This window comes from Panthera onca, chromosome B1, assembly GCF_046562875.1.
Source record: "Panthera onca isolate mPanOnc1 chromosome B1, mPanOnc1 haplotype 2, whole genome shotgun sequence".
NCBI classification, from domain to species: domain Eukaryota; kingdom Metazoa; phylum Chordata; class Mammalia; order Carnivora; family Felidae; genus Panthera; species Panthera onca.
The window spans coordinates 161,954,070-161,976,223 of record NC_138342.1 but is presented as its reverse complement, the minus strand read 5'-3'; the positions used below and the strand labels follow the sequence as shown (position 1 = coordinate 161,976,223).

At 34.4% G+C, this 22,154-nt stretch overlaps 1 protein-coding gene across 4 annotated transcripts in view; it reads right to left on the bottom strand.

Moving 5' to 3' along the window:
- The window catches only part of ADAM2 (ADAM metallopeptidase domain 2), a 136,229-nt gene that overhangs the window by 14,053 nt on the left and 100,022 nt on the right, over nt 1-22,154 (bottom strand). For all 4 annotated transcript variants that reach the window (XR_009615995.3, XM_060653513.3, XM_060653512.3 and 1 more), the window contains one exon: nt 6,358-6,541. Coding sequence is in view for 3 of the 4 variants with exons in the window: in XM_060653513.3 (XP_060509496.1) it covers nt 6,358-6,541 (184 nt within the window). In the remaining variant the exon portion in view is untranslated. The remainder of the gene's footprint in view (nt 1-6,357; nt 6,542-22,154) is intronic.

Genomic DNA, 22,154 nt, shown 5'->3' with positions numbered 1-22,154 from the left:
CTTAGAGCACACCCAACTTCCCCAGCACAGAGTTAGTCTGCCAACACTGGGAGAAATGTCTGTTTTCTCAAATGTCCAATTTTCAACAACAACAACAACAAACAACAATCAAAAGGTAGAAAAAGAAACAGGAGAACATGGTCCATTCAAAGAAAGAAGATTAAGTGACATAATGTTATTTTTAAATAACTATACTAAATATGAAAAAGTTAAATAAAAGAAAATTTAAATAAAAACATAGCTTAAGAAAGAAAGAAAATCAGAAAAATTATATATGAACAAAATGAGAATATCAACAAAGAGATAGCAATTATAAATAGCAACCAAAAAATGATGATGCAAACATGTAATAACTAAATTTGAAAATTTATTATTTAGACTCAAAAACAAATTTTGGTTGGCAGAAGAAAGAATCAGTGATTTAAAGATAAGACATTTTAAACTTTGGAGTCTTAGATGAAGAAAGAAAAAAACAAAGAAAATGAACAAAGATAAAGAGAGTTATGAAATACCATCAGGCAGATCAAAATACATATTATGGGACTCCCTGAAGTAGATGAGAAAAAAGGAAACAGGGAAATTAGTTGAAAAACTGATGTCTGAAATGCCCCATGTTTGAAGAATAACATGGATCTACAAATCCTGTGAGACAAATGAATACCAACTAAGGCAAAGGCAAAGAGATTCACACCAAAACACATTATAATCAAACAAAATGCCAAAGGAAAAAAATAGAATTTTAAAAACAGCAATTGGAAAATGAATTACCATGTACAAATTATCCTTAACAAAATTATAGCAGACTCCTCATTAAAAACTTTTAAAACCAAAATGCAATGGGCTCATATATTGGAAATGCTAGAAGGAAAATAAAAAGTCCTGACAACTGAGAATTCTATATCCAACAAAACTGAGCTGAATTTGATAGGGGAAATTAATACATTCTCATATTAAAAAGAAATAAAATTTGAGGGAATTTATTACCATAAGACATAGCCTACAAAAAAGTACTAAAAGGAGTCCTACAAGATAAATAACTAGTCTTTAACTAGATAACTAGATAACTAGATAAATTGCTAGTCTGTAACTAGAATTTACACACAGAAATAAAGATCTCTGGTAACAATAAATAAATGACGAAAGTATAAAAATTAGTAGTATTGTAGTTTTCATTTATAACTCCATTTTGAAAATTTCTGAGATTAAAAGGACAAATACATAAAATTAAATAATTATAAGTCTGTGTTAATGGGTACACAGTATATAAAATGTAATTTTTGACATCAAAAAAAAGTGTGGAGGGCAAAGATGTACAAGAGTAGATGTTTGTGTATACTTGAAGTTAACTTGGTATTAGTTCAAATTAGATTGTTATAACTTTAGGATGCTATATGCAATCCCATAGTAGCCACAAATATAATAATCTATAGAATATATACAAAAGGTATAGAGAAGAGAATAAAAAATGTGTTACTACAAAACATGAACTAAAGAAAAATGAAGGTGGTGATGGGGAAATGATGTACAAAAAAAGTTATAAGAAATATAAAAATAATAAAATGTCAAAAGTAAGTCCTTTTCTATCAGTTACATTAATGTTAATGGATTAAATTCTTCAATCAAATACCATGGGGTGACAGAATGGATAACATTGCTCAACTATATGTTTTTTGTTTTTAATTTTTTTTTAACATTTATTTATTTTTGAGACAGAGAGAGACAGAGCATGAATGAGGAAGGATCAGAGAGAGAGGGAGACACAGAATCCGAAACAGGCTCCAGGCTCTGAGCTGTCAGCACAGAGCCCGACGTGGGGCTCGAAATCACGGACTGCGAGATCATGACCTAAGCCGAAGTCGGCCGCTTAACCGACTGAGCCACCCAGGCGCCCCATCAACTATATGTTTAAAGGGACTCTTTCTGCAAGACATTCACCTGATATCCAATGTCACAAACATGTAGAAATTGAAAGGATGGAAAAATATATTCCATGAAAGAAACAACAAAAGGGAATGAGAATGGCTATAATAATATCAGACAAAATAGATTTTAAATCAACTATCATTGCAAGAAAAAAGTACACTCTAGATTAATAAGTAATCAAAATTCACCAAGAAACATACACATGATAAACATGTATATATCAAACATCAGAACTCCCACATAATGGCACAAACAGAATTGCTGAGAGAAATAGATAGCTCTACAATAATAGCCTTCAATATTCCACTTTTGAAAAGAAGGGGACAGAAGATCAATAAAGAAATAGAGGATGTGAAAACACTGTATAACAATTGGACCTAATAGACATATATAGAACACTGCTTAACAATAGCAAAATACACATTTGTCTCAACTGCACATGGGCATTGTATACATTAGGACATATATAGTCACAAGACAAGTCTTAATAAATTTGGAAAGATTGAAATTATGCAAAGTATCTTTTCTGATTAAAGTAAAGTGAAACTATACAGTAAAATCAGAAGGAACACTGAAAAATTTACAAATATGTGAAATTATCACATATTAAATAAAAAAACTAGTCAACAAAAATACACAATGGAAATTAGAAAATATTCTGAAACAAAAGAAAACAAAAACACAATACACCAGACATGAAATGCAGGAAAACACTGCTGACAGTAATTTTTAACTGTAAGCCAACACATTAAAAAGGAAGAATGATTTTATTTTTAAATTTTTTAAAAATGTTTATTCACTTATTTTGAGACAGAGTGAGAGTGAGAAAGAGTGTGTGTGAGCAGGGGAGGAGCAGAGAGAGAGGAAGAGAGATAATCCCAAGCAGGCTCTGTGCTATCAGCACAGAAACCAACACGGGGCTCGATCCCATAAACTATGCTATCTGAGCCGATATCAAGAGTTGGAAGCTCAACTGACTGACCCATCCAAGTGCCCCTAGAAAAGGAAGAAAAATTTTAAATAAAAAACTTAAACTTTCACCATAAACAAACAAACACACAAACAAGCAAACAAGCCAAGAGGTGGCAGAAGGAAGGGAATAACAAAGATTAGAACAGAAATAAAAGAGAAAACAGAAAACCGAATTAGAGAATAAAAATTAAAGACCAAAAAAATTGAAAAATCTTTTACCTAGAATTACTAAAATAAATAATATTCAAATAAGTAAATTAGAAATAAAGGTGAGCACATTGCTATCAATTTAACAGAAATAACAAGCTTTATACGGTGAAAAACTGAGCACCAACATTTGGATAAGCTAATAAAATGAACAAATTTTTAGGAACACCCCATCTACCAACATTACATCAAAGAGAAATAGAAAATCTGACTAGACCTAGAACTCATAAAGATATTAAATCAGTAATCAAAATCCTTGAAACAAAGAAAATTCCTGGACCAGATAGCTTCATTGGTGAATTTTACTAAATATTTACAGAATTTCACCAAATATTTAAATCAGTCTTTCTCAAATTCTTCCAACAAATGTAACAGGAAGGCACACTTCCACATCCATTCTATAAGGCCAGAATTACCCTAATATAAAAACCAAGGACACAATAATAAAGGAAAACTACAAACAAATATTGATTGTAAATATTAATGCAATGTTCTCAACAAAACATGAGTAAACAGAATTCAACAACATATTAAAAATTTGCATATAATAACCACGTAGGATTAATTTATGGAACGTGGGAATGATTCGACATACAAAAATCAATGTAATACACTACATTAAAGGAATAAAGGGGGGAATAATCACATAACCATCTCAATTGAAGTAGAAAAACCATATGACAAAATTGAACACCTTTTAATGATAAAAAAGAATCTAACAAATTAGGAGTAGAGGGAAACTACCTCAATATAGTAAGCACTATCTATTAAAAACACACAGCTACACTCCCAGGGAAGATGGCAGAGTAGAAGAATCCTAAGCTTACCTCGTCCCATGGATACAACTAGACAACACCCATATCAGTGTACAGAACCCCCCCAAAATAACCTGTAGACTGGCAGAACAGACTCTCCATAGCTAAATGTAGAAAAAAGACCACCTCAGAGAAAGTATGAAGGGATAGTCCAGAGTTCAACAGAATTACAGGACTGTCCACAGGAGGTAGAGATACCTCAGGCGTGGAGAAAACAGAGAAAGAACCCCTCCTCACACCAGAATACTCAGACATGAGGAACTCACATGAGAAAGTCAAATCCTTATAACATCTGGCTTTGAAAACCAGAAGGGCATAATTTCACAAGTTCTTACAATCAGTGAGGCTTAATGCCTGGAACTTTAAAAATCACTGGGCTTGGCTCTGGGAGAGCCAGGAAAGGTGATTGGAAACTTGAGCCCTTAAAGAAACAGCACAACAGCCCCGTGGAGATGGAGCACAGAAGCAGCAGTGTATATGGGGTATATGAGAGGGAGATTTGTTTACTAATCTCTGAGTCTGAGCCGGAAGAGAGGGATCTTGGAGAGACTTTTCCAGGAACAAAGGAGCTGGAGGGCACTATTTCTCTTCTCTGCCCCACACACTAGACACACAGACACCTGTGTGAAACAGCACAGCATCAACATTCCATCTAGTTTGCTAGTAGGCCACCCTGCCCCTGCATTCTCCTGCAGACATAGCCTGTCCACCACAGCAGGCCCACACAAACCTTGCTAACCCTCCCCCTGAGTTCTTCTACAAATATTTGCCTCCAATATGCCTTTGGCCATATTCATCCAAAGTAGTGCCACAAACAGTGTGCAAGTTGCCCCAGTAGTGGCCAGCACCACTCTAACATGACTCTTGCCCTGGGAAGAGTGCCAAATAATCACACGCACCAGTGCCACTGCAGCCTCAACAGTGGACTAGGGACAGGCATCTGGTCTGACTATAGGCCCTGCCCACCAACCTTCTCCGGAGACAACACAAGGAAAGTGCCCTACAGTTTGGTGTTACCACATCTCTAGGAAACTCCTGATCTGATCCAACCCAAGCCCAGAGTAGCCCCAGATGGCCCATATGATTTCACTCATATGTGGAATTTAAGAAACAAAAGAGATGAACATAAGGGAAGGGAAGCAAAAAGAGAACAGTGTTGATGGAAGGGAAGAGGGTGAGGGGGAAGTAGGTGGGGGAATGAGCTAAATGGTGATGGGCATTTAGGAGGACACTTGTGATGATGAGCACTGCATATACAAGTGATGAATCACTAAATCCTACACTTAAAACCAATATGACACTATATGTTAACTATATGACACTATATGTTAACCAATATGACACTATATGTTAGCTATAGTTTTCAGTGTACAAGCCTTTTACTTCCTTTATTAAGTTAATTCCTAAGTATTTTATTCTTATTGGTGTTATCAGTGGAGCTGATAACATAATTCCCTTTTCAGAATGTTCACCTTTACTATGTAGAGATTCCACTCACTGATTTTTATGTCCTGATTTTGTATCCTACAACTTTGCTGAATTTATTAATTCTAATATAGTGCGTGTATCTCTGTATCTCTGTGTAATGTTTATGGCTTTCTACATGTAAGATCATGTTATATGTTAACCAATATGACACTATATGTTAACTTGAGTTTAGATAAGATATTGGAAGAAAAAAATTCAAGTATCACATATATATAAAATATAGTTAGTATACTAAGTATTTCACAATTGTTTGTATGGGTATATAAATAGTTGTTGGAAGGTCCATGAACATGGAAAGTAGTCACATCTCATATATATGCATTTGAATGATTTTGCTTTTATCTCATTTTTATTATTTTCATCACTAAAACGAGTGTATATTATTTTAACAGTTCTTTTCAAGTAAATCTATTAAAAGATAATTCATGGCATGAATTACATCTCTATGTACCATGAGACAATTTAATAAAATCTAGTGAGGGGCGCCTGGGTGGCTCAGTCGGTTTTGCGACCGACTTCGGCTCAGGTCATGATCTCGCGATCTGTGAGTTGGAGCCCTGCGTCGGGCTGTGCTGACAGCTCCGAGCCTGGAGCCCGTTTTAGATTCTGTGTCTCCCTCTCTCTGACCCTCCCCCGTTCATGCTCTGTCTCTCTGTCTCAAAAATAAATAAACGTTAAAAAAAAAATTTTTTTTAAATCTAGTGAAAGAACAGTACGATTCTCCGTTCAGTGAAGATACATTAATATCAATGAAAAAAAGTACTAAATAGCCAATAAAATGTTTATAGAAAAATAATCTGCATGAATGTAGATTTAAAATGTTTTTTCTTATTTTTAAAGTTTTTATTTTTGAAATCAAATGCACACTTCAATTATGAGAAAAATATTAAACATGCATTTGAAAATAGAGTATAAAATATTAAGAATTTATTTGGGGAAAAAGACTACATACCTTATTATTACCACAAACAGTTCCTTCTTTTACCCACATCTTTTTGCTAATTATAAAATCATGTGGAAAATCCAATGCAACGCAGATGTGTCCATTTATGTTGGCATAAACAGCAGTGGCATTTGGAATATTAATTATTTCTTCTTTTTTATATTCACATATTAATTTTCCACACTGCAGATCCCTATAATTTACCCATAAATGAAATCATTAGCCTTCAATAAAAAGAAATATTAGAATATCATTTATAAATCAAAAAGATTTAGGTAAAGTATTTGAAGTCTTGCAAAAAGATTCATACAATTAATTGTAAAACAACAAGAAAATATAAAAGCCTTACCTGCATTGTAAATAATAACTGAACATTTTAATAATTTTGAACCATTTCCAAGTTAGCCTGATCACTTTTTTTAAAGTAATTCTTTCACTCTTTTTTGATTCTTAAAGATAAGCAATTCCAAGCTTATTCCATTTTTAAAAATTGGTAAAGTTCTTCTAAATACCAGTCTCTTTGGATTTTCTTTTTAATTTTTCAAACATAATTCCTACTCTCAGGATGATGTGTCCCAACTGACAAAACATTGAATCCCACATCCAAGAAGCATTATATACAATAAATATTAAAATAAAACTACTAAGATACATCATAAAGATAGTGCTGTAAACCACAAAAAAAGTGATAAAGGTAATCAGAATATTAAAAAGCATGAAAAGCAAAAGCGTAATAATACAATTTAAGACTGACTTTCCAACAGAAACAATGGAAACCAGATTATTGAATGACAAATTCCAAAAAAGAAACAAACTATCTACTGTCTTCCTATTTTATGTGCAGAGAAAATACCTTTCAAAATGAAATATGGTATTTTCAGACAATAATTGAGAACATTTATCATCAGCAGTCTTGGACTAAAGAAAATGTACACCAAGTTCTTCACACTAAAGGGAATTGATCTTAGATGGAAGCTTGCAAAACTACAAAATGCAGATAGCTTTATCAAATGAGGAAGTCCCTTTTTATTCCTAGTTATGTGAGAGTATTTATCATGGATCAGTGCTAGATTTTGTGATAAGTTAGACACAGAATAAAGAAAATTGTACAGATAAATGTACATGAGGGGGCTATGAGAAAGAGAAGATATAGTTAAATCATCTATTCCCCAAACAAGCATAAAACTGGGCAAATTTGTCAAAACAACCATTTCAGGGCTATAAAACTTACCAAAACAAACAAAAAAGTGAGAAGTATTTATGAAAAGCTGCCATAAAATCAAGAGTAGTGGGAACTGTGGTCTTCTGTACTGAATCTGCTCCTATGCCCTCTCAGGTCAGTTGATGCTGTTATTTTACCAGAGTCAGAGCTGGCCATGAAAACTATTAAATTAAATGTCAGCAAAATGGTTCTAGATATGGTGAAGAGGACAAAAAACTTCACCCATTAACACTTTGAATAAAGTAGCAAATTTGGTAAGGAAAGAATGTAAAACCAGCAGCACTATGAGTCTGAGATTGAAATCCTAGTTGGGGTTAGTGACAGATAAGATAAAAATCAAAGACACAATCCTGGAAGTAATAGCTCCATTAAGGGTAGTGATAAACTATCCTTATATCACATCCCTAGCTGACAGAGAGGCTACATGCATATGCTAGAGAGATCTAAGAATGATTGATAAGAAGTAACAGCAGTGGAAACTAAATTTACCTTGAATCTAAATGTGCTCCCTAATTACAAAGAAAAGCCTAAGGCCACATGACTCTAGTGATAAATTCTATAAAATACATGAAAAATATTACTAATTCTACACAAACATTTACAGAAAGTGAGAAAAATAAAACATTTTCTAACTTATTTTATGGGCAAGTAGTATTCTGACATCAAAGCAAAGAAAAGACACCACAATACGATAAATATGGACACAAAAATTCTTAACAGAATATTAGCAAACCAAATCTAGAATTACATAAAATGATTATACACCATGACTAAGTGGGATTTACCCAGGAATGTATCATTGGGTTAATACCTAAGAGCCAAGTCACAGAATAAAGGGGAAGGGAACACATAATTATTTCAAAAGGCACAGAAATAGCATTTAATAAAATCCAGCACTGATCCATGATAAACATATCTAGTCAAAGTGGGAATAGAAAGGAACTTCCTCAAACAGATAACAGCTGTATGAATAACCAACTAGTAACATCATGGTTAAAGTCCAAAGATTGAATGCTACCACTCTTTAATCAGGAACAAAACAAATACTTCTGCTTTCACCACTATTATGGCAATGGAGCACAGATTTCTCAGATACTATACCAAAACCATAATCTGTAAAAAAATAAATGAATAAATTGGGCTTCATCGAAATTAAAGTCTTCTGCTCTTTGAAAGATGCCATTAAGGAAAGAAAAGGGATAGATTTAGAGAAAATATTTACATTTCATACATCTGATAAAAATTATATTCTGAATATGTAAACTATTTTTCAATTTAATGATAACAAACCACAATTTGAAAATAGGCTACAGATTTGTCAAGACAATTTACCAAAGAAGGTATGAAAAAGGCTAATAATCACATGAAAGACTGATCATTTCATTAATTAGTACTTAAATTCAAAGTGAAACCAGAATGGTTTTGCCTTTTTAGAATGACCAAAAGAAAACAGACAAACAAACAAACAAAACCCTACAAGCATATAAAAAGTTATTACAATATCAAATGTTGGTGAGGTTTTACACTGTTGATGGAAATGTAAAATGATCCACTCACTCCACAAAATACTTGGAAACCTTCTTACGATATTAAACATATATGGAGGAATGGTAAACTTGAATAGACTGATAACCTGCAAAGAAATGGAATCAGTAATCAAAACCCTCCCAAAAAAACAAAAGTTCAAGGCCAAATGGTTTCATAAGCAAATTCTAAAAAAAACATTTAAAGAAGACTTAATGTCTACTCTTCTCAAACTATTCCAGAAAATAGAAAAGGAAGGAAAACTTCCAAATTCATTCTATGAGGTCAGGATTACCCTGATATCAAAACCAGAAAAAGACACCACTAAAACAGAAAATTACAGGCCAATATCCTTGGTCAAAATTGATGCAAAATTCTCATTAAAATACAAACAAACTGAATCCAACAATACATTTTTTAAAAATCAACATTAACAAGTGGGATTTATTCCTGTGTTGCAAAGGTGGCTCAATATTTGCAAATGACCAAAATGAAACACTACATTAATAAAAGAAAGGATAAGAAGCATCTGATCATTTCAATATATGCAGAAAAAGGATCTGTACAACATCCATTCATGATAAAAACCCTCAACAAAGTAAGGTTACAGGGAAAATACCTCAACATAATCAAGGCCATTTGTGAAAAACCCAGTTAATATCTTCCCAATGGGGAAAACCTGAGAGTTTTTTTTCCTCTATGGAACAACACAGGGATGTCCACTCACACCATTGTTATTTAGCATAGTACTGGAAGTCTTAGCCACAGCAATCAGACAACAAAAAGAAATAAAAGGGTTCCAAACTGAAAAGGAAGAAGCCAAACTTTCACTATTTGCAGATGACACAATACTCTACATGAAAAACCCAAAAGACTCCATCCATCAAAACTCTGCTAGAACTGATACACAAATTCAGTAAAGTAGCAGGATACAAAACCAATGTACAGAAATCTGTTGCATTTCTACACACCAATGATAAAGCAGCAGAAAGGAAATTAAGGAATCAATCCTATTTACAATTGCACCAAAAACCATAAGATACCTAGGAATAAACCTAACCAAAGAGGGAAATAATCTATGGAATACTTATGAAAGAAATTGTAAAGGACACAAAGAAATGGAAAAAATAATATTTGTTAGAAGAACAAATATTATTAAAATGTCTATACTACCCAAAGCAATCAATACATTTAATACAATCCCTAGCAAATTATCAACATCATTTTTCACAGAGCTAGAACAAACAATCCTAAAATTTGTGTGGACCACAAAAGATGCTGAATAGCCAGAGAAACCTCAAAAAAAGAAAAGAAAAGCTGGAGGCATCCAATTCCAAACTTCAAGTTATATTACAAAGCTGTAGTAATCAAGACAGTATGGTACTGGCACAAAAATACACACATAGATCACTTAGATCAATACAGCTAAATAGAACACACACACACACACACACACACACACACACACAGAAGCAGGAAAGAATATCCCATGGAAAAAAAAGACAGTCTCTTCACTTCAACAAATAGTGTTGGGTAAACTGAACAACAATATGCAAAAGAATGAAACTGGACCACATTCTACACCATACATAAAAATAAATTCAAAATGGATGAAAGACCTAAATGTGAGACAAGAAACATCAAAATGCTAGAGAACACAGGCAGTAACCTCTTTGACATTGCCCATGAAGACTTCTTACTAGATATGTCTCCTGAGCCAAGGGAAACAAAAGCAAAAATAAACTATTGGGATTCATGTAGGTGGTTTTTTCTGCAACCTCAGTTCTCTGATGGGTCAAAGAAAAGTCATGGATTTCAGTTTGTTTAGTTGTTTAGTTTGTTGTTGTTACGAAAAGAGAAATGACTTCCAAACTCTTTTTTTTTCTTTTTTTGGGGGGCATCTGTTTTCATTAGAAAACTCCACTTGGTCAGCATTTCCCTGACCCGGAACAGAGACTGGGCAGCCCCCAAGTGTCCCTAGGCCTTCATATTGTCTTCTAGCCTCTACTGGGAGGGGAGCGTGGGGGTGGGGGTGAGGGCAGCATCAGGCAGTCTCCTAAGTGCCCCTTCCAGACCCCTCAAAGTTCTCCCTGCTGGCCCCGCCCAGCTCGGTGGTGGGGACCTGAGGGCCCACAAGGCTGGAAGCTTGTTGCCTAAAGCATTCCTGTTGGTATGGCTTCAGGATGGAAGTGAGGCATGGAGTAGGAACTCTCATGCAAAATTTCCCACAGTTTCGTTAAGATAAAAAAGTTACTTAGATTAAAATGAATCAAATCATTTTAAGGATATATTTATGTGCAAATATCACCAAAATCCTGTGGAGTCCATTTTCCTTTGTGGGCATTCAGAATCAATTTTTACTGATGAGTCCATCCCCAAGTAACCAGTGACCTGATTTTTGTCTCCATGGATTTACCTTTTCTGGAAAATTTATATAGGGGAAATCATAAAGATTTTTGTCTGGTGTATTTTAATTATTATAATTTTGTAAGGTTCATCCATTTTGTATCATACATCAGTAGTTCATTATGTTTTACCAGAGAGAAAATGTCAGCAGAGATACGGAAATTGTCAGAATAAGCTATAAGAATGAAAAGAAGATAATTGCAAAATAAAAAAAAAGTAACAGAAATTAAGAATGGCTCCCAAGGGCTCATCAATAAAACTCAGTCAAAACAGCAAAATACTCAGTGAAGTCAATGATAGGTCAATAGAAACTTCCTAAATGAAAACTCAATGGTAAAAAATAACAGAAAAAAATCCAAGAACTATGGAACAATATCAAAAACTGTAACGTATTCATAATAAAATTGCAGAAGGAGAAGGAAAATGGAGGGAAAAAAATTTAAGAAAATAACAGCCAAGATCTTTCCAAAACTACTGACATTAAATCACAAATGCAAGAAACTCAGAGAACACACACAAATATGTTGCATGCACCTAAAGAAACCAAAGTCAATGAGAAAATCTTGCAGGCAACTAGGTTGGGCACATACCTTACTTACAGAAGAACAAAGATAAGAAATACAACATCCCTTTACCGTAAAAACAATGAAAGAAGAAGAGAGTGGAGGGAAGTTTTAAGGGTTGAAAGAAAAAAATCTAACTTGGAATTCTGTGTCCAGTGAATTATTCTTCAAAAGTAAGGAGAAATAAAGACTTTCTGAGACAAACGAAAAGTGATAGTGTTTTTTGCCCCCAGACCTGTTTTGCAAGAAATGTTTAAAAAAAAATTCTTCAGGCATAAGGAAAATGATATGGGTCAGAAAATCGGATCTACCTAAAGAAAAGAAGAGCATCAGAAAATAAATAAATTAAAAAAGCATATTTTAAAACCCAGACATTGTCAGAGTAAATAACAAAAACATTACCCAAAGTTGGTTTAACATCTGAAAGTCGATTGATGTAATATACAATATCAATAGAATAATGGACAGAAAACACAGAATCATATCAATAGATGGATGAGAAGCATTTGAAAAAAGTTCAGCCACCACCCAAGATTTTCTGGATTTTGCAGGCAGGCGGTGGCGGGGACAGGGGTCGGTGGGAAGGGAGGGTGTTTGTTTTTCAGAGAAAGAGAGAGAGAGAGAGAGAGGGAGTATGAATGGGGGAGAAGGGCAGAGGGGAAAGAGAGAAAATCTTAAGCAGGCTCCATGTTGAGCATGGAGCTGATGCAGGGCTCGACTCCACAACCCTGAGATCATGACCTGAGTTGAAATCAAGAGTCAGATGCTCAACCAACTAAGCAACCCAGGTGCTAATCCACCATTCAAGATTTAAAACTCTCTAGAAAGTAAGAATACAGGAGCACTTTCCTAGTTTGGTAAAAGGCACCCCCCTCCAAAAAAAACCCATACAGTTAATAATAAACTTAATGCTTAATTTTTCTAATAAATTTGGGAATAAGCAAAAGTCTCTTCTTTCTCCACTTACACTGCAACATTTTCAAGCAAAAGAAACAAATTAAAAAGCATCCTAATTAAAAAAGAATAAACAATTCAAAATAAAATAATCCTGGACAAGGAAATGCTAAGAAACTCAGATTAAAAAAAATGAATTTAGGAAGGTCACACAATATAAAAGATCAATATAAAAATTTTGTTTGCATTTTCAATATTATTATATATCAGCAATGAACAATGTGAACATGAAATTAAGAAAACTATTCTATTCACAAGTTTCAAAAGTAGAATGTTTAAGAATATATTTACCCAAATAAATGCAACAAGAACACAAAAAAATTAATAAGTCTGGTTGAGAAAAATGAAAGAAAACAAATAAATTGAGAAATCCTATATATTTATCAATTGAAAACTCAATATTTTTAAGATGGCAATTCACCACACACACACACACACACACACACACCCGACACACACTCATGTAAAACTGATGGAAATCTGGGGGGTAAGGTCTATTCACCAGTGTCAATTTCCTGGTTTTGATATTGTACTACAGATAAAATACATTTGATATAAATCATATAAAATGTTACCTCTTGGGGAAACCAACTAAAGGGTACATGGGGCCTTTGTTTTCTCTATATATATTTTTGCTACTTCTTGTGAATCCACAATTAATTCAGAATAAAAAGATATAAAGATAAGACTCAATAGTAGGAATACTAACCTATTCCAAATACAATGGAAAAAAAATTAATAAATTCGCCACACAGGAAGAGATACACATTGACAAGAGGACTTGGGAAAATGTTCAAAAGTTAGATAAGTGTAAATGTAAATAAATGTAAATTAAAACAAGTTACAACTAGAGTGGCTAAAATAAAAAAGAATGATAATACCAAGTAGTAACACGTTGTGGAGAAACTAGAACTCTTGAATTCTGTTAATGTAGATGTACATTTACACAGCCACTTTAGAAAACAATCAGCAATTTCTTAAAAAGGTTAATGTGAGCTTATTATAGGACTCAGTAATGATACTATGTATGTATCTACCAAACATAAATGAAAAAATATTACACTATAAAGACCTGACCTTAAATGTTTATAGCAGTTTTATTCATAATAGCTAAAATATATACCATATAACTGACCATCAATAAAGAATGAATAAACTAATCATATTAATTAACATATATATATAGTAATTTTCAGTGAAAATCAAAATCACTTAGCAATAAAAATAAAATCTAATAGAAGATTGATCTATTTGAATCTGAAAACTGTGTCGGAATATTAAGTACACAAAATATGCATACTGTAGCATTCCATTTATATGAAATTTTTTAATAGACTACATTTATCTATCATCATTGAGATGAGGTTGTATGGGGTATAGATTAAAGAAAACATTTTTGCATGATGGAAATATTAATGAAATTTTGCATTTAAAGTACATTCAATTATTATAATCCACATACATTTAAAAATCAAATAAAACCAAGCAAAGTGAAGATTAAAAAAATAATCAAAAGGAATTTATTTATTTATTTATTTATTTTTTTTTAATATATGAAATTTGCTGTCAAATTGGTTTCCATACAACACCCAGTGTTCATCCCAAAAGGTGCCCTCCTCAATACCCATCACCCACCCTGCCCTCCCTCCCACCCCCCATCAACCCTCAGTTTGTTCTCAGTTTTTAACAGTCTCTTATGCTTTGGCTCTCTCCCACTCTAACCTCTTTTTTTTTTTTTTTTTCCCTCCCCCATGGGTTTCTGTTATGTTTCTCAGGATCCACATAAGAGTGAAACCATATGGTATCTGTCTTTCTCTGTATGGCTTATTTCACTTAGCATCACACTCTCCAGTTCCATCCATGTTGCTACAAAAGGCCATATTTCATTTTTTCTCATTGCCACGTAGTATTCCATTGTGTATATAAACCACAATTTCTTTATCCATTCATCAGTTGATGGACATTTAGGCTCTTTCCATAATTTGGCTATTGTTGAGAGTGCCGCTATAAACATTGGGGTACAGGTGCCCCTATGCATCAGTACTCCTGTATCCCTTGGATAAATTCCTAGCAGTGCTATTGCTGGGTCATAGGGTAGGTCTATTTTTAATTTTCTGAGGAACCTCCACACTGCTTTCCAGAGCGGCTGCACCAATTTGCATTCCCACCAACAGTGCAAGAGGGTTCCTGTTTCTCCACATCCTCTCCAGCATCTATAGTCTCCTGATTTCTTCATTTTGGCCACTCTGACTGGCGTGAGGTGGTATCTGAGTGTGGTTTTGATTTGTATTTCCCTGATGAGGAGCGACGTTGAACATCTTTTCATGTGCCTGTTGGCCATCCAGATGTCTTCTTTAGAGAAGTGTCTATTCATGTTTTCTGCCCATTTCTTCACTGGGTTATTTGTTTTTCGGGTGTGGAGTTTGGTGAGCTCTTTATAGATTTTGGATACTAGCCCTTTGTCCGATGTGTCATTTGCAAAGATCTTTTCCCATTCCGTTGGTTGCCTTTTAGTTTTGTTGGTTGTTTCCTTTGCTGTGCAGAAGCTTTTTATCTTCATAAGGTCCCAGTAATTCACTTTTGCTTTTAATTCCCTTGCCTTTGGGGATGTGCCGAGTAAGAGATTGCTACGGCTGAGGTCAGAGAGGTCTTTTCCTGCTTTCTCCTCTAAGGTTTTGATGGTTTCCTGTCTCACATTCAGGTCCTTTATCCATTTTGAGTTTATTTTTGTGAATGGTGTGAGAAAGTGGTCTAGTTTCAACCTTCTGCATGTTGCTGTCCAGTTCTCCCAGCACCATTTGTTAAAGAGACTGTCTTTTTTCCATTGGATGTTCTTTCCTGCCAAAAGGAATTTATATATACTCTATCTTTAGTATGCTATATTTACACATGGACTTCAGGCAAAATTTTACAAAGGTAAAACCGTAGTATTTCAAGTGTTTAACTTTATAAGGGTAAAACAGTAATGTTTTCAAGTGTTTAACATGAAATTTAAATTCTATAAAAAGTCACATGAGGTAGAAAGGGAAAGTATTATTAATCTCATTTCACATACATGTAACTACTGTTTAAAAGGGTAGTTTTCTCTTGCACATGGATAATGCATTGTAGTAAAGAGCCTAGAACTACATACTTTTAGATACGAAACTAAAAATGAGAACAAAAAACTGTTTTTAAACACATGTATCAGTTTATCTACACTCCCAAAAATTTACTAAGCATGAATATAATGCCTATTTACTTTTGAGTTATTTTAAAACTAAGATTTGAGGTGTCTGGGTGGCTGTAGTAAAGTGTCTTACTCTTGATTTTGACTCAGGTCATACCTCATGGTTCGTGAATTCGAGCCCCAGGATCGGCTCCATGGTAGCAGTGCAGAGCTTAGTTGGGATTTTCTCTCACGTGCTCTCTCTACCTTTCCCCTGCTCAGGCTCTCTCTCTCTTTCTCAAAATAAATAAACTTTAAAAAAAGATTTCAAAGAGCCATATGGCCTTTTCAATTGTGCAGAAAAAGGATTTGACAAAGTACAACAACATCCATTCATGATAAAATCCCTCAGTAAAGTAGCTTTAGAGGGAGTATACCTCAACATAATCAAAACCATATACATCTTCATTGGGGAAAACCTGAGAGCTTTTCCTCTATGGTCAGGGACAAGACAGAGATGCCAGCTTTCACCATTGTTATTTAACATAGTGTCAAGACACCTAGCCTCAGCAATCAGACAACAAAAAGACATAAAAGGCATCCAAGTCAGCAAGGAAGAAGTCAAACTTCCACTGTTTGCAGGTGACATGATACTCAGAAAACCCAAAAGACTCCACCAAAAAATTACAGGAAAATCAATGTACAGAAATCGGTTGCATTCCTATACAGCAGAAAGAGAAATCAAGGAATCAATCCAATTTACAATTGCACAAAAACCATAAGATCACTAGTAATAAACCTAACCAAAGAGGTAAAAGATCTGTCCTCTGAAAACTATTGAATACTTATGAAATAAATTGAACATGATACAAAGAAATGGAAAACATTCCATGCTCCTGGGATTAGAAGAATAAATATTGTTAAAATGTCTATACTATCCAAAGTAATCTACATATTTAACACAATCCCTAGCAAAGTGTCAACATCATTTTTCACAGACCTAGAAAAAACAATCCTAAAGTTTGTAGGGAACCACAAAAGACCCTGAGTAGCCAGAGCAATCTTGAAAAAGAGAAGAAAATCTGGGAGCATCACAATTCCAGACTTCCAGTTACATTACAAAGCTGTAGTGATCAAGACAGCATGGTACCGGCACACACACACAAAACACACACACACACACACACACACACACACACACACACAGATCAATAGAACTGAACAGAGGGGCACCTGCATAGCTTAGTCATTTGAACATCTGATTCTTGATTTTGGCTCAGGTCATGTTCTCATGGTTTGTGAGATTGAGCCCCATGTCAGGCTCTGTGCTGTTAGTGCAGTTAAAAAATGGCAGAAGACATGAATAAACATTTTTCCAAGGAAGACATACAGATGGCCAATAGACACATGAAAAAATGCTCAACATCAGTCATCATCAAGGACATCAAAACTACAATGGATATCTCCTCACACCTGTCAGAATAGCTTAGATCAACAACACAAGAAACAACAGGTGTTGGCAAGGATGTGGAAAAAAGGGGATCCATTTGCACTGCTGGTTGGAACGCAAACTGGTGCAGCCACTCTGGAGAACAGTATGGAAGTTCCTCAAAAAGTTAAAAATAGAACTACCCTATGATATAACAATCACACTACTAGGTATTTACCCAAAGAATACAGAAATACTGATTCAAAGGGATACATACACCTCAATGTTGACAGCAGCATTATCCACAGTAGCCAAATTATGGAAACAGCCCAAGTGTCCATCGATTGATGAATGGATAAGGAATATGTGGACATCAATACACAATGGAATACTATTCAGCCATAAAAAGAATGAAATCTTGCCATTTTTAATGACATGGATGGAGCTAGAGATTATTATGCTAAGTGAAATCAGTTAGTCAGAGAAAGGCAAATACCACATGATTTCATTCGTATGTGCAAACTAGGAAACAAAAATATATATATAGGGCAAAAAAAGAGAGAGGAAAACTAAGAAACAAACTCTTAACTATAGAGAACAAACTGATGGTTACCAGAATGGAGGTGGATGGGGGATGGGTTAAATAGGTGATGGGGATTTTGGAGTACACTTGTGTTGAGCACCGAGTGTTGTATGTAAGTACTGAATCACCTGAAACTAATATTATAATGTATGTTAACTAACTTGAATTTAAATGAAAACATTTTAAAACTTAAGAATTCAAAAGCTAAAGTTAGATTAATTAACAAAAGTAGGGTGCCTGGGTGGCTCAGTCAGGTGAGCGTCAGACTTCAACTCAAGAGGTGATCTCCCAGGTCATCTTGAGTTCAAGCCACACATCAGGCTCTCTGCTGTCAGTACAGAGCCCACCTGGGACCCTCTGTCCTCGTCTCTGCCCCTCCCCCACTTGCATGCATGCTCTCTCTCTGTTTCTCTCTCTCTCTCAAAAATAAGTAAACATTTTTTAAAAATAACAAAAGTAAATGAATTATATACCGTAGAGTTATCACTATGTACGTTATTTAAGGTATATGCAGTATTTTAACAAAACGGATATCCTGAAAATTATGTCTGTTGTATCAATGTGAGCATATTACAAATATTAGCAAATATTATGCCATAAAATTTTTATTTGGCTTATGAGTCTTTTGGGGGGTCTAAATGCTACCACACAGCCACTGATACATCAGAGAATTCAACAAATTATCTTGCAGCAAAAGTGACAGGGGAGACTAACATGAGCCCAACTATATACCACATTCTCTAAATAAGTTCCTAATCGGTAAAATCTTAGCAATGACAAAAATATAGGTAACTTGGAGCAATTTTCTATGGCTTGACTTTGTCTGCCTTTGGGCAAAAAAGGGAAATGAAAAAGCGAAAAGCATCCTCTGACATTCAGGTGAAGATATTAACAGAAAAGTATTAGAGTTAATGCAAACTGACTTGTACTTACAGCTAGATCTTCTGCTTAACTGTTGAATATAAGCAATTTTAGGAATATCAACTTTAAGCCAAGTCACTCTGTGGTCATGATGCATCAAGAAAAGACAGACCTGCTCCATAAATTATGAATGAACATAGAGAGACAAAACATAAACATTTTCCAAACAACAAAATTATCAAACATCCGTCTCATCCAGCTAATATGAGTGGCTGTTGCTTCATTATCAGTTACAGCTTAACTTCTCTCCAATCTTTCTTCTTCATATGTAAGATTTATTGAGATACTCAATCATACCTTTACTTTCTGAAAGCATCAAATTCAGAAGAAAGATCCGCTTCCTCAAACCCAATTGAAAATCACTTAAAACAAACCCAAATTCTATAAAAACTCTCTCAAACTCTGGAACCAAGATGCCCCACCGTTTCTCGTAGTGGATAGTTTCACTGATTGCTGCATGTAATAAACTAAGGATTCCAGTAAGGGTGGAATTCTAATTGAAACACACACACACACACACACACACACACACACACACAGGGAGAGAGGAAGAGAGAGAGAAAGGGAGAAAGAGAGGGAGAGAGAGAGAGAGAGAAAGGCCCTGTAATGTAACCAGAAAGGGAACAATTGTATGATAATTGAGCTTTAACAATGGGAACTATATCAAGAGATATTGTGAATTGGGATATATCCAACATCTCTTAGCTTAAATAATCAGATGGCAGAACTAAAAATGGGCCTCGTGTCAATTAGGTGCCCAGAAATTAAAAGGAGCTCAGCACTGAAGTGTGCATAAACTTCACCATAAATCTGGTCTGACCACTGAACTCAGCATGTATAGTGAAGACTCCAGGGAGTTCATAAAAAGCATCTTAAGAGGCATAAAGAAATAAACAGTATTTCAACTGCAACTCACAGAAGGGTATTGTTTATAGTGTGAGTTCAGCTATGTTAAATCCCTTCCACAACAAAACTCTATTGCTTTCAGGAAGCATAAATGAATGAAAAATTTCCATTATGTATTATTCATAGTATCCAATATAAAGTAAAAAAAAATGTATACGTGCCAAAAGAAATAAGACATAGCCAAGGAGCAAATAAATGCCTAGATACCAATATCAATATGATTCAAATATCATAATTAACAGAGAAGCACTGTATAGCAGCTAATATAAAAATGATCAATGATTAAAGGAAAATACAATCATAATCACTAGAAGGTTTTCTTTAGTCAGTAAATGCAATTTTTATACATGATTTTTAATGAATAACTTCTGCATATTTGAGTTTGAACATATGAGAAATGTACTAAAATGTACTTTATGGTGTATAATCAGAAATAATCACTGTAAGTTCATGTTTTAAATGCAGAGATATAAAGGAGCAAATAAATAATTGTATGATACATGTATGTGCATACATTACATGTATGTTCTAGGTCTGTTGACTGAGAAGGTGCAGAGGTAATAAAAAATAGTGGAAATAAGCACATCTGTTGCCCAGATATTTATTTTTTTAATATTATTCTCTACTAAAAGGAATATAGGCTACTTGGATAAATAGCTAAATACAGATTAGGGGCAGGAAAAGCATAACAGGAGCCTAGAATATTTTGTGCTAGAAAAATGTGAAAGTTCTTTTTTTTTTTTTTTTTGAGTTTATTTATTATTGACTTTGAGAGAGACAGAAACAGCATGAGTGGAGGAGGGGCAGAGAGAGGGAGACAGAGAATCCCAAGCAGGCAGCATTATCAGCACAGAGCAGATGTGGGGCTCAAACTCAGGAAATCATAAGATCATGACCTGTACTGAAACCAAGAGTCAGACGCTTAACCAACTGAGCCACACCCCCAAAATCTGGAAGTTCTTAGAGTCCTATCAAACACTGTGGCCAATTAAAAGAGACTCTCAGTGGCCAAAACTGAGACAATTTGAAAAAGAACCACAATAAATAATAACAGTAAAGTATTCTATACTATTGAATAAAATAACAATTGCTGAGTCTGAACCAATATAAATAAACACATAGATAAACAAATAAATAAATATAGAGAAGGGAATACTTCTCCCTACTGTACATTTCTAGCTTACAGGCAGAGTAAATAATGGAATTAGAAATCATCAATGAATTTTAAGCCTAGTGAAGTAAAGTTTGAAGAGGAACAGAATATGTCCATGTTCTCAATATAATTTAACCTAAAATAGACAAGACTGAGAAAAAATTCCGTGTACTTTTTAAAAATTATACTAGGGCATACATATCACTTCAGTAATAAGCATGCCAAAACGTATAGCATGAATCTATGAAAAATATCCACCAAAGCCAAATTGAAGGACATCTTTAAAACAATTACTCTGTAGCATTAAAAAAAAACTACAGAAAAGAAAAAAATTAAAACAAAGAAAATATCTAGATTAAAGATGAAAAATACATTATGACTAAATACAAACAAATATATGACTCTGGATTTGTTCCTGAAAAAGACAAAATAGACATAAATACTTCCCTAAGACAATTAAAGAAGGTTTTTTTTTTAAGTTTATTTAGTTATTTTGAGAGAGACAGAGACAGAGTGAGTGGGGGAGGGGGGAGGGAGAGAGAGATGATCCTAAACTGACTCTGCACTGTCAGCACAGAGCCTGATGCTGGCTGGGGCTTGAACTCACAGACTGTGAGTTCATGACCTGAGCCAAAGTCAAGAGTCAGACGTTTAACTGGCTGAGCCACCTAAGGGCCCCAGAAGTTCTAATGTGAAACATGGCTTTATAGCTACACTATAGCTATGTAAGAAAATATCTTTGTTCCCAGGAAACACACATGATTTTTTTTATGGGTAAAGAAGCATAGTTTTCAATATTCTTTCAAATGGTTTAGGAAAATCATTTTGAAGAGAGGAGAGAAGAGAGTTGAAAAAATAGAAGGATAAAGCAAATGGGCAAAAGTAAATAATTGGTAAACCTGGGTGAAGGTATATGGGGAGGCTCTGTATGATTCATGCAAACTAGAAATGTTTTACAGAATTTTTACTTTTACTACCAAACCAAATTTGAAATCAT